A 13,682-nucleotide genomic window follows, 5' to 3' on the forward strand; every position below is an offset into this window, starting at 1 on the left:
GATCAAGCTGTGCCTCAGCCAGCCCACGAGTTAGGCCCATTCGGCTTCGCAAGCTCGCGCCCTGGCTAAGGAAAGGGCAGATTTACTAATCTGATCGGCCATATTTTCAAGCGCAAGTGCCGATCAAGCTGTGCCTCAGCCAGCCCACGAGTTAGGCCCATTCGACTTCGCAAGCTTGCGCCCTGGCTAAGGCAATGGTAGATTTACTAATCTGGTCCACCATATTTTCAAACGCAAGCGTCGATCAATCTGTGCCTCAACTAGCCCACGAGTGAAGCCCATTCAGCTTCGCAAGCTCGCGCCCTGGCTAAGGCAAGGGCAGATTTACTAATCTTGTCGACCATGTTTTCAAGCGCAAGCGCCGATCAATCTGTGCCTCAGCCAGCCCACGAGTTAGGCCCATTCGGCTTCGCAAGCTCGCGCCCTGGCTAAGGCAAGGGCAGATTTACTAATCTGATCGGCCAAATACCTAGGCTAAGCAGTCGATCTAACCATAACCGAAAGCAATATTATTCATCAACAACATTTTCCTTAACAAGTTGAGCACAACTCATGAAATTTTATATACACAAATTACTAAACAAAAAGCTACAAGGCCGCATGAAAATGCCTAGCAAAAAACTATGACTGGAGCAACACATGAAAAATACCAAATTAAAAACTGCAAAAATACATTCGACATCCTAAAAACTATGTCATTCGCCCAGATCAGTCATCGAAATCAGACTCCAATGGCTCAACATCCACTTGCTCATATGGTATTGGCATAATCAATGAAACTTTAGCAGCAGCAAGGGCTTTGTGCTAGCCATGTTTGAATCCCCGATTTTGAAACTTGGGGACTTGGTCCAAATACTCGGCGAGTCCAACATTTTTCCTGGCCTCAAATACGTTGGAAGCCTCTAAGTCGGCTGTTTCTTTCGCCGCCTTCATTTCAGCTAACTGTAGGCACCCCATTTTTGACTGTCCTCATGACTTGGACATCACCGCTTGAACACTTGGTGATCATCCATGTTTGTGTTCGTCTTGAGTTGCCGGAGGTCTCGGCTACGCGCCTTGCCTCAGGATCTCTCAACTCGACTGTTTTGTGTCTGGTTTTGCACCAAACACTTGTGCTTTGCCTTGGAGGGGCAGGGAATGGCTTGTGGGCCATCCCCACACTCCACCGGCCATGGCTTAAGGCCACCGGCTGTGTTTTGTTGCCACCGGCCAAATGATTGGCCGGCCGGCACTATAGATGGCCGACCGGCTATCTTTTTTTGGTCAATTTCACTTTTGGCTGGCCGACTACTGTGCATCTGCTTTTGCAGATATTTTCATGCATCTGGCATGCACTTGGCTCCCCTCCATACACGTGTATGGAGGGATTTCCCCCTTAGCTAGCTTGTCTTGTAAGCTTACAAGATTGAAGCTCTATAAGAGGAGGCCTCCTCTCCCTCTTTTGAGGGGTGGACAACTTAGACAACATTTTCAAAGCTTGAGCTTTAGGATTAGGGTTTACATATATCCTCTATCTCTATATCTCTCTCTCTCTCTCTCTCTTGTGTTTAGTGTGTGTTTAGTCTCATTTTTGTGCACAAACACCCACCATCACACCTTTTCTTAGTTGTTGAGGTACCAGAGGTCTTTCCTTGAAGCTTTTAGACTGGCTTGGAACCAAAAGAGCTGCTGGAACATTGTTTGCGAAGAGGGTCTACAAGGGTAAGACTTTTGTCCCTTTTTACCCAATTTTTGCAAAGCTTTTTAGCCTATCTTGCATCTGTTTTTGAGCTTAGCATATAACATATAAAAATCTTGTTTTTGTCTGCTCTCAATAGTTTGTTAAGGGTGTTTTAAGCTTTGGGATTGTTTGACCCCTCTTAAGGCTTGTTTGGCCTTTGTTTTGTGCCATTTTGGTTGAGCTCCGGGACCATTGTGTTTGGGCCTCCTCACCACTAAAATCTTAAGGGATTTCAGAGGTGAGGATGGTGCCTTGAGGTCCTAGGAAGGAGAGGGCCACCCCCTCTCCTTGTTGTCCTTGAAAATGGCTATTTTTGCCTCTTGAGAGAGCATCTAGCTTAAGTGTGTGTTGACCATGCCTTGACTGATATTTATGCTTATTTTACCATGAAATAGCATTGTGTTGAGTTGGTTTGGACACACCTTGCATGCTTTGCATACATGTCTTGTAATGCCATCATTTAGCCTTAACATGCATCTAGGCTTTGACCCTTGTTCAAGCATGTTTTAGGCCCTGCTTTGTGAAGCTTTTGTACTTGTTTTTCCATGCTTAAGGTCTGCCTTTAGTTGTTTTGGTCGACCATGGCATGCATTGCATAGCCCCTTTACATTGTTTAGCTTGTAGGCTTTAAATGTGTGAAGTGTTGAGCATGCATTGTTAGATTTATTTCAGTGGTTTGACACCACTTATAGCATCATTTCAGTCCTCATGACATGCTTGCATGCTTGCCTTTGATGCCTTATTGTAACAAGCCCGCGGGGGACCTCGCTACAGCTCGGACTCGACTTTTGTTGTCACGGTTCTAAATCTGAACCAAAGAGTCCAAATCCGGCAAATCGTTTTAGGAAAACTGATTTTTGAAAGAAGTGCCAAACATGGACTGCTTTGCCAGATACAGAGTCGCCATCTAAATATTTTATTTTGGGAAATTTAGGAAACCCTGACTCGGTGCCAAAAGGCCACGTGTCCGTCATCACCAAAGTTGCCTCGGCTCGGGAACTTGGGTACGATTGGGGAAGGTCACTTCGTGAGCACCCCCGCTCGCCCGGTCATAGACCGGCCTCTACTAACCATGATATCAATTTTTGAAAACATTGTGAGTTCTTATTCCGGTTATTAGCCTAGGTTACTATGTGATGCTCACAGCATATAAGTATAGACCGGGTCGCCCGAATTGGAACAAAACATTTCATGTTTGCTTTTGAAAATGGTTTGCTACCCGTAGGTAGGCTTGAAACATTTTGATGATTCATTCCAATTCAGATAACCCAACCTTCACCCACAGGCATTCAGGCAGATATATCAGATAAGCACATAGCCTCATGGTAAGCATGCTATCATGGCATTCACTCACACACATGCAAGGATGCTAAAGCATAAAACTCACCGAGTACTCCAAGCCAAAATAGAAACTATATTAGAAATCATGCATGATCCTAAGTGTACAGAAATGCCTAATGCAACACATGCAAAATGCAACTATAGTAGGCTCGGCTATTCTAAGATGGCATATGAAATGCTACAACTAACATGTATTCAACTTGGTATTGAAAGTACAATGCAGTTAGTATGATGCGCCGAGCCCGATGCATGCAATACAGATGAATGATGCAAACATGCTGTCATACTGTATGCTAATTAAAATATGCCCTAATCTAACCATCAAAAGCGGATAAATAAAAGGGAGAAAGACGTGGGGTTGGAAGACATACATCACACTCACCCACACTTATTACAGTTGTGCCCTCGCTCGGAGGGTCCAAATAAATAATACAGTCCAAATATTACAGTCCCCAAATAAAAGAATATTACAGTCCAAAATATTACAGAATTCTAATTAATTAATGAATTAACTAGAAAGCAAATAAACTGGCGTGCAAGCCAGGGGCTGTCTTGCTTCTGATGGATGATGCATGTCCGGACTGTCTTGCGCGGAAATCCACCGGAATGCCCCAATTAGCCTCTGTTTACACCTCTTCTTGAAATCCGTGCCAAGCCCAGGAAGATTGCTGATTCTGCGTTTTGCTGCAACAGAGAGCAGGAAAGGGGCATAGCAATGTATTTGCACAAATGTATGCATGTCTCGATCCTCGTGCCACCAATCACGCATACCGAGGCATGATGGCCGAGGAGTCGAAATGCACAACTCAATATAGGATGAATGCACATGAAACTACAGCTAAAACCTAACTCCATCATGGATAATCCGGAGTGTCGGTGACTGGGGAATTGAGACACATTCCGTCACTCGGAGTACGAAATGTACCTCGTTTCCCGTGCCCGGGCTAACTCCTATTCCAGACATGGTGCAATGTGCATGATATGCATGAAATGCAACTAGGATACAATCCTAACATACTCAAAGCTATGAAAATGAGATACCTCGAAATGCGTGCACACAAGCACGCAAACCGAGAAAGTGACGGGATGTTGAAAATGAGATGCCTCGAAATGCGTGCACACGGGCACGCAAACCGAGGTAATGGTAAATGCAGTGAAAATGAGATGCCTCGAAATGCGTGCACACGGGCACGCAAACCGAGGCAATAACAGATGCAATGCAAATGAGGTGCCTCGAAGTACGTGCACACGGGCACACAAACCGAGGCGATGACAGATGCAACGAAAATGAGATGCCTCGAAGTGCGTGCACACGGGCACGCAAACCGAGGCGATGACAGATGCAATGAAAATAAGATGCCTCGAAGTACGTGCACACGGGCACGCAAACCGAGGCGATGGCAGATGCAATGAAGATGAGATGCCTCGAAGTACGTGCACGCGGGCACGAAAACCGAGGCGATGACAGATGTAATGAAGATGAGATGCCTCGAAGTACGTGCACACGGGCACGCAAACCGAGGCGGTGACAGATGCAATGAAGATGAGATGCCTCGAAATACGTGCACGCGGGCACGCAAACCGAGGCGGTGCTAAAGTGACATGGAAACGACAAATGGGCTTATACCAACATGAGTGAGCCTCAGCCACACTCACATCGGATGCCGATGGCAGAAAATGAAGTGCCTCGAAATGCGTGCACACGGGCACGCAAACCGAGGCAATGCATACGCAATGCATATGACATACAGAATGCAATATGGACTTATACTAACATGAGTGAGCCTCAGCCACACTCACATAAGATGCCGGCGGATGAAAATGAAGTGCCTCGAAATGCGTGCACACGGGCACGCAAACCGAGGCAGTGATAAAATGCAATGAAATGGCATGGAAATGACAAGTGGGTTTATACCAACATGAGTGAGCCTCAGCCACACTCACATCGGATGCCAGCGGATAAAAACGGAGTGCCTCGAAATGCGTGCACACGGGCACGCAAACCGAGGCAATGATAAAATGCAATGAAACATGGCAAAAATGATATGCAAGCATGCTAATGGAATTTCAGCAACAAAATATGGGGGAAAACAGTCCCGAAATGAAGCGAAATGACATGAAATGCAAGGAAATGACCCGAAATGCAACATTAGGCATCCGAAATGGCCTATAGCCATACTAAACATGCACAACATGGACATGCAATGCAAATACAGAAGCTAGACAGTCCCAAAATAAGCACTTTTCCAGTTATAAACATGGCCAAACAGCAAGTATAGGTATGGCGAAAATAGCATGCAAGAATAGGGGCCAAAAGAGGGGTAATGAAGCAAGTGGTATAAGCAAAACTCAAACTGAAAAATTTCCTTCTACAACACTGCAGATGGACCAAAAATATGAACATTTACAGTGTATGGCAGCCTCAAAATCAGTATAAAAACATGCTAAAAATATGATGCAAAATAAGGCTCAAAAGGTGCTAAAACATGAAGTGTATAAAATAATCACCAAACAGAACAAAAGTGTGAATGAAACATGAAGTATAGGCCAAAATAAGACCACTTTCAGTTCGGACCAAGGTCCAAAAACAGAAGCAAAGAGGGCTATTAATTTATGCAAAAATGGGGCTAAATAGGGGATATAACTACAAGTGACATATGGAAACACCAAACAATGTTGAGCCCTTCTCCAATGTTGAAGAGGGGCTCAAAATATGCCTCATATCAGTTTACAACATGCTCGAAAATAAATTGCTCAAGGGTCAAAAATAGCATGCAAAATTATGACATACAAGATGGTCAATGAAGCAAGTGTATTATGGAGGGCTCAAACAGGGTTGAGCCCTTAATGAGAAGTGAAGATGAGCTCAAAATATGGCCCTTTTCCGTTAGGGCCGAAGCTTGAAACCAAAAAGAAATGAGGCTTAGAAATAGATCAAAGGAAAGGGTCAAAAGGATCAAAGTGTAACTTACCCTTGAAGATCCAAGCTTTTGTTACTTCTTGGGTTGATTTGCAGCTTCTTTAGCCTTCAAGAATCCCTCCTAGCTGCTGGAAATGAGATGGTGGTGGTGGAGCTTGGTGGTGTAGAAGGAATGAAGATTATAGACTTAGGGTTTTTTGAAGAATTGAAGAAGAAGACAATGGAGTTTAGGGTTTGTCCTTGGAGAAGAATTTTTCTAACCCTCATGAAGAAGACCCTCAGCTGGTTATAAGGTCAAGAAAGGGGTGTAAAAGGGGGGTGAGTTGGAGAGGAATCCTCTCTCCCAAAATATCCCCCGGATATAGAAAATATCTGGGGGATATTGCCCCACAGCTGGAAAGGGTACAGTGAGGAGAGATAACTGGTTGCTGCAACAATTGCTGGCCTCCCACCCTTCAGTGACCTTCCTCGGGATAAAACAGAGGTACCTGCCAAAAATGAGCGAAAACCGTTGCAAAACGAATGTTCCGGAGCCAAAACACGCAGTTCGGGGTCCCGGAAATGGGCTGTTAAGCACCGAAAATTGTATTCGACCTCGAAGTGGGTTTCTCAGCCCCCAGTGTCCCTCAAAATGGATGAAATAAGATGTATGCCAAAAATCAGAGCAATAGGAGATGGTTAAGCGGTCCCGAACCGAGGCACACGGCCTGACGGCTCCGAAAACCGGGAACCGGACTCCGAAATGGGCAAAATGGCCTACGGCCACCAAATGTAGCCTACGGACATTGAGAGATGGTCTACGGGACCTCTCCCTCCCTTCAGGAAAAGAAATAGAGAAAACCGAGTCTGGTTCGCAAACCGAGACAAGGCACAGAAAAGGGTTCGGAAGTCCGGAGGCAGGGCTTACGGCCGCGACTCTGAAACTTCTGAACGAGCACATTATGCAACATCACCAAGCGCTCAATTGGCGACGTCTGAGTCTTAAGGTCGGTCAAAAATGGGGTGTCTACAGTTGCCCCTCTTTGACAGAACTCGGAAGTCACAAGTGACGGGAGTGAATGTCAAAGCCAAGAGATGACCCATTTTTGACAAGGCCGAAGACTTAGACAAACATACAGGATAAACAGAGATGTGCCCGCAGGCATGCTCGCAGGCAGGGGGCAAAATGAAAATGATATACAAGAAACCGAAGGTAACCCAATGATCGTGCAAATGCAGCAAGCTGTAATGAAGCAAGTATTCGCAAATAGATGCAACAGTTTTAAGCAAGAATGCAAAGCAACAACTACATTTCATGCAGTTAAGAATGCGGAGGATTATTCAATCCCCGCCACGTCTCACACGGAGAAGATACGATACCTGCGCGATTCGTCTGGTCGCACCAGCCTCAATTGAACCGTACATACAATATCGTACAATATCGTGCCTGCAAAAGAGAGAAATTGCAACAAGTACAATATGCTAACAACACATATTTGATGTGATTCTGGAAGTTCGACACATGCAGTGTTGGTGAGTGAATGCATCGCAATGCAAGAATGGAATATGTGTGACAACGCATGCTCAAACACGGAGGTACGCCAATATCAAGAAATGTACATGACAATGTGAGTATGCCCATGAGAATGCAAGATGTGTGCATGAAAGTACAAAAACGAGCATGAGTCAGAGTGTCATTCGTCGTGAAACAACGAGTATGGAAACGTGTGTTTCGGCGAGGGTAACTCGATCACGGCCTCCGATCTGCTTCTTTGAAAGGTTACAGCTCATTCAAAAAGGATACACTTTGATTTCGATGAATGATGATGAGACATATGTCAGAACTTGAAACCGAAGTCCCGACGGAGCAATTTCGCGACCGGAAGTGTACTTTTCTTGAACTTTTTCAGGTCCCGGGAACTCCGATCTTCCTCAAAATTTGCAGAGAGCTAGGTGAGCATGTGGGGATGATGGCCGGCCGTTTATCTTCCCAAGGGGAGGTGGCCAACCGTTTTCCACAAAAGCTAATGGCTGGCCGGCCATTTCTGCAAAAAGCAGATGGCTGGCCAGCCAGAAACAGGGGCCGGCCGGCCATGCCCTTTTTCCGAGGGTATTTCGGTCTTTTTGCCTCCTTTTTGCATGCCTTTCATCCAAGGCTTGAAGCCTATAAATGGCAGCCGAACCCCACTTCATTTCTTGCCTCTTTCAACACTTTTCTCTCCAGTTTTGAGTTTTACACGCGTTTTCCAACGCCACGCGCAAATTGTTTTTGTAAAAACACTTAGTTTTAAACACTTTGGAGCGATTAAATTCCGGCTTCGGAGCTTCTTTTTGCATTTTCACCACTTGAGGTAAGTTCATCTTAATATTTAGAATATTTTCTCGGGAGTTGACTTTTGTTGACTTTTTATTTCCCGAGAGTTGACTTTTGTTGACTTTTTCCAATTTTTGCGCATTTTGCTCATTTTTGTTCCCCTTTTGCAGATTCTTGAAAATGGCAGGCAATTCTCCTCACGGCGGGGGTTTCTCAGGTGCCGGAGATGATTTCGATCCCACGACTCTACCTCCGAGGACTCGACCTTTCATGCCCGAGAGGTACCGTCCGGCAGTGCACGTCCTCCCTCGTGCCGTTTTCCGTCATTTTACCAGTTTCGACGAGAGAGCACCTGCGGATCTGCTTCTCAGAGAGCCAGAGCAGCATCTCTCTCACGAGGCCTGAGAGGTATTTACCTCATCTTCTGTTTTTTACATTTCACACCCTTGCCATGCTTAAACATTTAGCTTGTGACATAGTACTTTCCTTACATCTTGAACATGTAGTTTCAACACTTGAATTTTCGAACACTCGGTTCATTAATTAATTGCGAACACACAGCCCACATTAAAACACATGGCTCAAACACTGATTTGTCGAACACTCAGCCCGAATTCGAAAGTGAACACACAGCCCACACTTTAAATGGAAGTTGAACACGCAGCCCAAACTTCAAATTTTTCTGAACACACAGCCCAGATAGATGGTGAACACGCAGCCCACAATTTAACTGAAAGTTGAACACGCAGCCCAAAATTCAAATTCTCTGAACACGCAGTCCAGGTAGATAGTGAACACGCAGCCCACAAATTAACTGAAAGTTGAACACGCAGCCCAAAATTCAAATTCTCTGAACACGCAGCCCAGGTAGATGGTGAACACGCAGCCCACAATTAGACTGAAAGTTGAACACGCAGCCCAAAATTCAAAATTCTCTGAACACGCAGCCCAGGTAGATAGTGAACACGCAGCCCACAAATTAACTGAAAGTTGAACACGCAGCCCAAAATTCAAATTCTCTGAACACGCAGCCCAGGTAGATAGTGAACACGCAGCCCACAATTAGACTGAAAGTTGAACACGCAGCCCAAAATTCAAAATTCTCTGAACACGCAGCCCAGGTAGATAGTGAACACGCAGCCCACAAATTAACTGAAAGTTGAACACGCAGCCCAAAATTCAAATTCTCTGAACACGCAGCCCAGGTAGATAGTGAACACGCAGCCCACAAATTAACTGAAAGTTGAACACGCAGCCCAAAATTCAAATTCTCTGAACACGCAGCCCAGGTAGATGGTGAACACGCAGCCCACAAATTAACTGAAAGTTGAACACGCAGCCCAAAATTCAAATTCTCTGAACACGCAGCCCAGGTAGATAGTGAACACGCAGCCCAGGTAGTTAGTGAACACGCAGCCCACAAATTAAACTGAAAGTTGAACACGCAGCCCAAAATTCAAAATTCTCTAAACACGCAGCCCAGGTAGATAGTGAACACGCAGCCCACAAATTAACTGAAAGTTGAACACGCAGCCCAAAATTCAAATTCTCTGAACACGCAGCCCAGGTAGATGGTGAACACGCAGCCCACAAATTAACTGAAAGTTGAACACGCAGCCCAAAATTCAAAATTCTCTGAACACGCAGCCCAGGTTGATAGTGAACACGCAGCCCACAAATTAACTGAAAGTTGAACACGCAGCCCAAAATTCAAATTCTCTGAACACGCAGCCCAGGTAGATAGTGAACACGCAGCCCACAAATTAACTGAAAGTTGAACACGCAGCCCAAAATTCAAAATTCTCTGAACACGCAGCCCAGGTAGATAGAATTTGCATGTAGCTTATTTTACTTCATCGGCACACAGCCCATTTCATCTTATTGGCACACAGCCCATTTCATTATCATTGGTATACAGCCCATTTATTTCATTATTGACACATATATTCATTCTGAATGCAGGGTGGTTCCCGCAGTGTGCGAGGATATGGTTCCACCATGGCGCGGGATTGGTATGCTGAGCTCCCGGAGGGCGTCAGGGATTTGGTAGACTTGGCAGGGTTTGGGCCCTTCTGCGCCGGGTTGTCACGCTGTCCTGCCAGGAGGACCTTGATGGCAGCTTTGGTAGAGAGATGGTGGGACACCACCAATTCCTTTCATTTCTCTGTCACCGGGGACATGACCATGACCCCTTTTGACTTTGCTGTATTGACCGGCCTTGATGTCGGAGGTTGGGCCATCCCCTATGACGAGGATATGGGCGAGTGGGAGGCCGCCTGGATGTATTTGTTGGGGGCTCGCCCACCTGTTGATAGGGTTTCAGGGAGAGTCAGGTATACTTGGTTCTCCTCCCATTTCCGGCGGGCGGAGATGGTGCCCGAGACTCCTGAGGAGACAGAGCAGTATGCTCGTGGCTTCCTGATGTTCCTCTTCGGGACTACCCTGTTCGCCGACAGAGGGAACACCATTGGGCTATATCTGCTGAGCGCTCTAGTCGACCTATCACAGGTCAGTAGATATGATTGGGGTGGCGCTGGCCTGGCTACCCTCTACTTTTACATGAGCGCGACCTCCCGCGGGCGGGGCGATTTGCTTGGCGGCTACTGGAGAGCTTGGGAGGTATTTTCTGTCCCCTCGATTTACATTTCTACTCTTCATTACTTGTACATTGCACACACAGCGTACTTTTACAGTCTGCATTTTGCTCTCAGCATTTCGTACTTACATTCTGCACTGCTTTTCTCAGTTATGGGCTTATGTATACTTCCCATCGTTAGCCCCAGTGCTGGAGGTGGTGGGGATTCCCGTGACCCCATATTCATTGATATTTGAGGGCCCGCACCGGGCGAGGCCTCGAGAGACCCTGGTTCGCCTGCGACAGTACTTCGACACTGTGCGACACTCAGAGGTACTTCAGAACTTTCAGTTCTTTTCATTTTCATCTTTGACTTGCTCTGTATATTCTCGTTCTCTGATTGGTTTATACATTTATCATCCGCAGATTACTTGGCAGCCTTGGGCACCTCTGGGTGATGATCTCCTACTTCAGTATACCGGAGCATCAGGCATCTCCCGGTATAGGGTCCTGCTCGAAGGGCCAGTCGGCAGAGTCTGGTTCCTGGGGGAGCGCTTTCTGTGCCAGGTACGGGGGTATCTTTCTCAGGATGTTCCCGCGGTACCTCCAGCTAGTATGCGGACCGCTGACAGGCTCTCTTACTCAGAGGTAGTCGGCGCCATGCTGGGCAGTGATGCTTTGTTATATGTTGCGGAGGGGGACTACGCCACCTATCGTCACATATATTTGATGCCTCCATTGACAGAAGCTCGTATTCCGATGATGAGACCTGCCGGTATGTCATCCTCGGATCAGGCTCAGGCTCGAGCTACAAACATCCCTTCTTCTAGCAGGGCTGGCGCATCTAGAGGTGGGAGTAGACCGTTTCCTCCGAACCCGTCGATTCATCCTCATCTGGGATGGCCAGATATGCCTACTGAGTTGATGGCGTGGCAGTATGGGACTAGCTCTCCGATTCCGATTCCACTAGAGCCTCCGATGCCCAGTGATCGATACGCCATTGATCCGGACTCACCGCCGGTATGCTCCACTTTCGTCATTCATCATTTCAGATGTTTAGACACTCATTTGTTCACTGATGATTATGAACTCATTTTTGCAGCCATCGCGAGGGTACATGGAGGAGATGGTTGGGCTGGTGGCCACACTCGAGGGCATGGTCCTACGCAGGGAGGCACAGTTGTCTGTCGCGGGCATTCAGGTACCCTTCAGTTTTTTGGCATTTATCATACTTCTGATGACATGCTGATTTCTACTGCATCGATAGACTACTTGTGTAGAGCACATCTGACACACACCTCACTTGTACACTGTATTTACATGCACCCACTTTACGTAGCTTTTGCTTGTATCTGCATCTGATGTATATATTTGGACTGATGTATTTGAATTGAACTCTTTGTTTTCAGATGCCTTCATGGTCCGGTCAGCCACAGACCAGGCCACCTGGGCCTCATTGGGGAGCTGGGCCATCTGGGCCTTATCAGGGAGCTGGGCCATCCGGGCCTTATCAGGGGGAGGGGTCATCTCGGCCTTCCCGAGGAGCCGGGCCATCTAGGCCTTTTCGAGGAGCTCGAGGGGGGCCTGTCCGCAGACGCAGGGCTCATGTTGTGGAGGTGGAGTCTGATGAGGAGGAGGAGGAGGCTACCGACCGTCAGTTCGAGACATCTGTCGAGGAGGGAGGCTCCGGTTTTGGCTCGGGGAACAGAGGCGAGGTTGAGGAGGATCCTGAGGACGACAGCTCCGACTCTGATGATGGTGTGGAGGTTGTTCCACAAAAGAGGACCAGGCGTGCTTCTCGTTCCCGTTCCCGAGGATTTTGATGTTGCTATTTCCTGCTTTATTTTTCTTTTACTAGTAGTTTGTAGCACTTTGCACATTGTTAGGCAGTTTTGTTTTTGTAAAACCTGTACCTTTTGTTTGTTGTAAAGCATGATGAAATGAAATAGCTTTTGAAAAGGTGTTTGTATTTTGAACTTTTAGCATCGTATCACATCATTTATTTCGCACAAAAATGAATTTGAAAGGAAATGTACGTTGTGTAATCACCAAATCAGGTAGTGAACCGACGCAACAAACTAAACAACTCAACTTACTAAGATATAACAGAATCTTTAGCAAGTTTACAACTCGATAAGCAAAATGCAACAACGCAAATAAACAAGACTTTAACAAAAATTGCTTAAACAGAGAGCAATGACTCAAAACACAAAACACGTCCGCTCGACAAACAACTCGATAAGCAAAATGCAACAACTCGATAAGCAAAACTCAACAACAACAAAGTGTACTTCTGACGATCTGGGCATCGGAATGCATCCGGAATGAAGGCCTTCGACTCTCCCGTTGCATAGAAATGCTTGGAGTTCTCCTTCGAAGAGTAAAACAGGGCCGAGGAGACACACTGCAGCATTGCTAGCCATCCCGGGGAGCTGGCCGGCCATTTTTGCAAAAAGTGAATGGCTGGCCAGCCAGAGATATACCACGGCATGGAGGACTAGAGAGCTTCTAGCCCCCTGCTTCAACCTTCAGTTGCACTTTGTCAGATGAATGCGTGGATTGGCTCAAAGAGGAGGTACAATTTGGGCCCAGCTTGGCATCAGATGCTCCGTCCAGCTCTGGAAGGGGACACAGAGATACTTGATTCAACTATGCCCCAAATTTATTGCTTATTTAGCATTTTCAAGTTTTCTTTATGACTGTACTAAAATAAGCAACCTCGATTGTAATGCAAGAGCAAGAGAACTCTATTTTGAAATCAATGAAATTGAAAGTTATGGTACTGAAAATTTTCCACTTTTGGTCCAAAAATGGTCTAAGTCGTAAAAAGATT

The 13,682-nt window shown here is 46.3% G+C and overlaps 1 protein-coding gene across 1 annotated transcript; it reads left to right on the forward strand.

Annotated features, from left to right (window-relative positions):
* The first annotated feature begins 9,964 nt into the window (after positions 1-9,964).
* LOC145803323 (uncharacterized) lies at positions 9,965-12,820 on the forward strand. The gene is made up of 5 exons (XM_082896596.1): positions 9,965-10,893; positions 11,021-11,182; positions 11,276-11,869; positions 11,952-12,050; positions 12,259-12,820. Exons 1-5 carry the CDS (start codon positions 10,231-10,233, stop codon positions 12,670-12,672), a joined length of 1,932 nt encoding a protein of 643 aa, XP_082752722.1. The 5' UTR covers positions 9,965-10,230; the 3' UTR covers positions 12,673-12,820.
* Positions 12,821-13,682: the final 862 nt, after the last annotated feature.

The sequence above is a fragment of the Camellia sinensis genome, chromosome 11 (genome assembly GCF_055761805.1).
Source record: "Camellia sinensis isolate YWXY chromosome 11, ASM5576180v1, whole genome shotgun sequence".
NCBI lineage: Eukaryota > Viridiplantae > Streptophyta > Magnoliopsida > Ericales > Theaceae > Camellia > Camellia sinensis.

What these genes read in the sequence shown, in the direction of transcription:
- LOC145803323 (XM_082896596.1), top strand. Translation starts at nt 10,231, where the DNA reads ATGCAGGGTGGTTCCCGCAGTGTGCGAGGATATGGTTCCACCATGGCG. An exon ending in GCTACTGGAGAGCTTGGGAG is followed by an intron (nt 10,894 to 11,020) that starts GTATTTTCTGTC and finishes TGCTTTTCTCAG; the next exon opens with TTATGGGCTTATGTATACTT. An exon ending in TTGATCCGGACTCACCGCCG is followed by an intron (nt 11,870 to 11,951) that starts GTATGCTCCACT and finishes TCATTTTTGCAG; the next exon opens with CCATCGCGAGGGTACATGGA.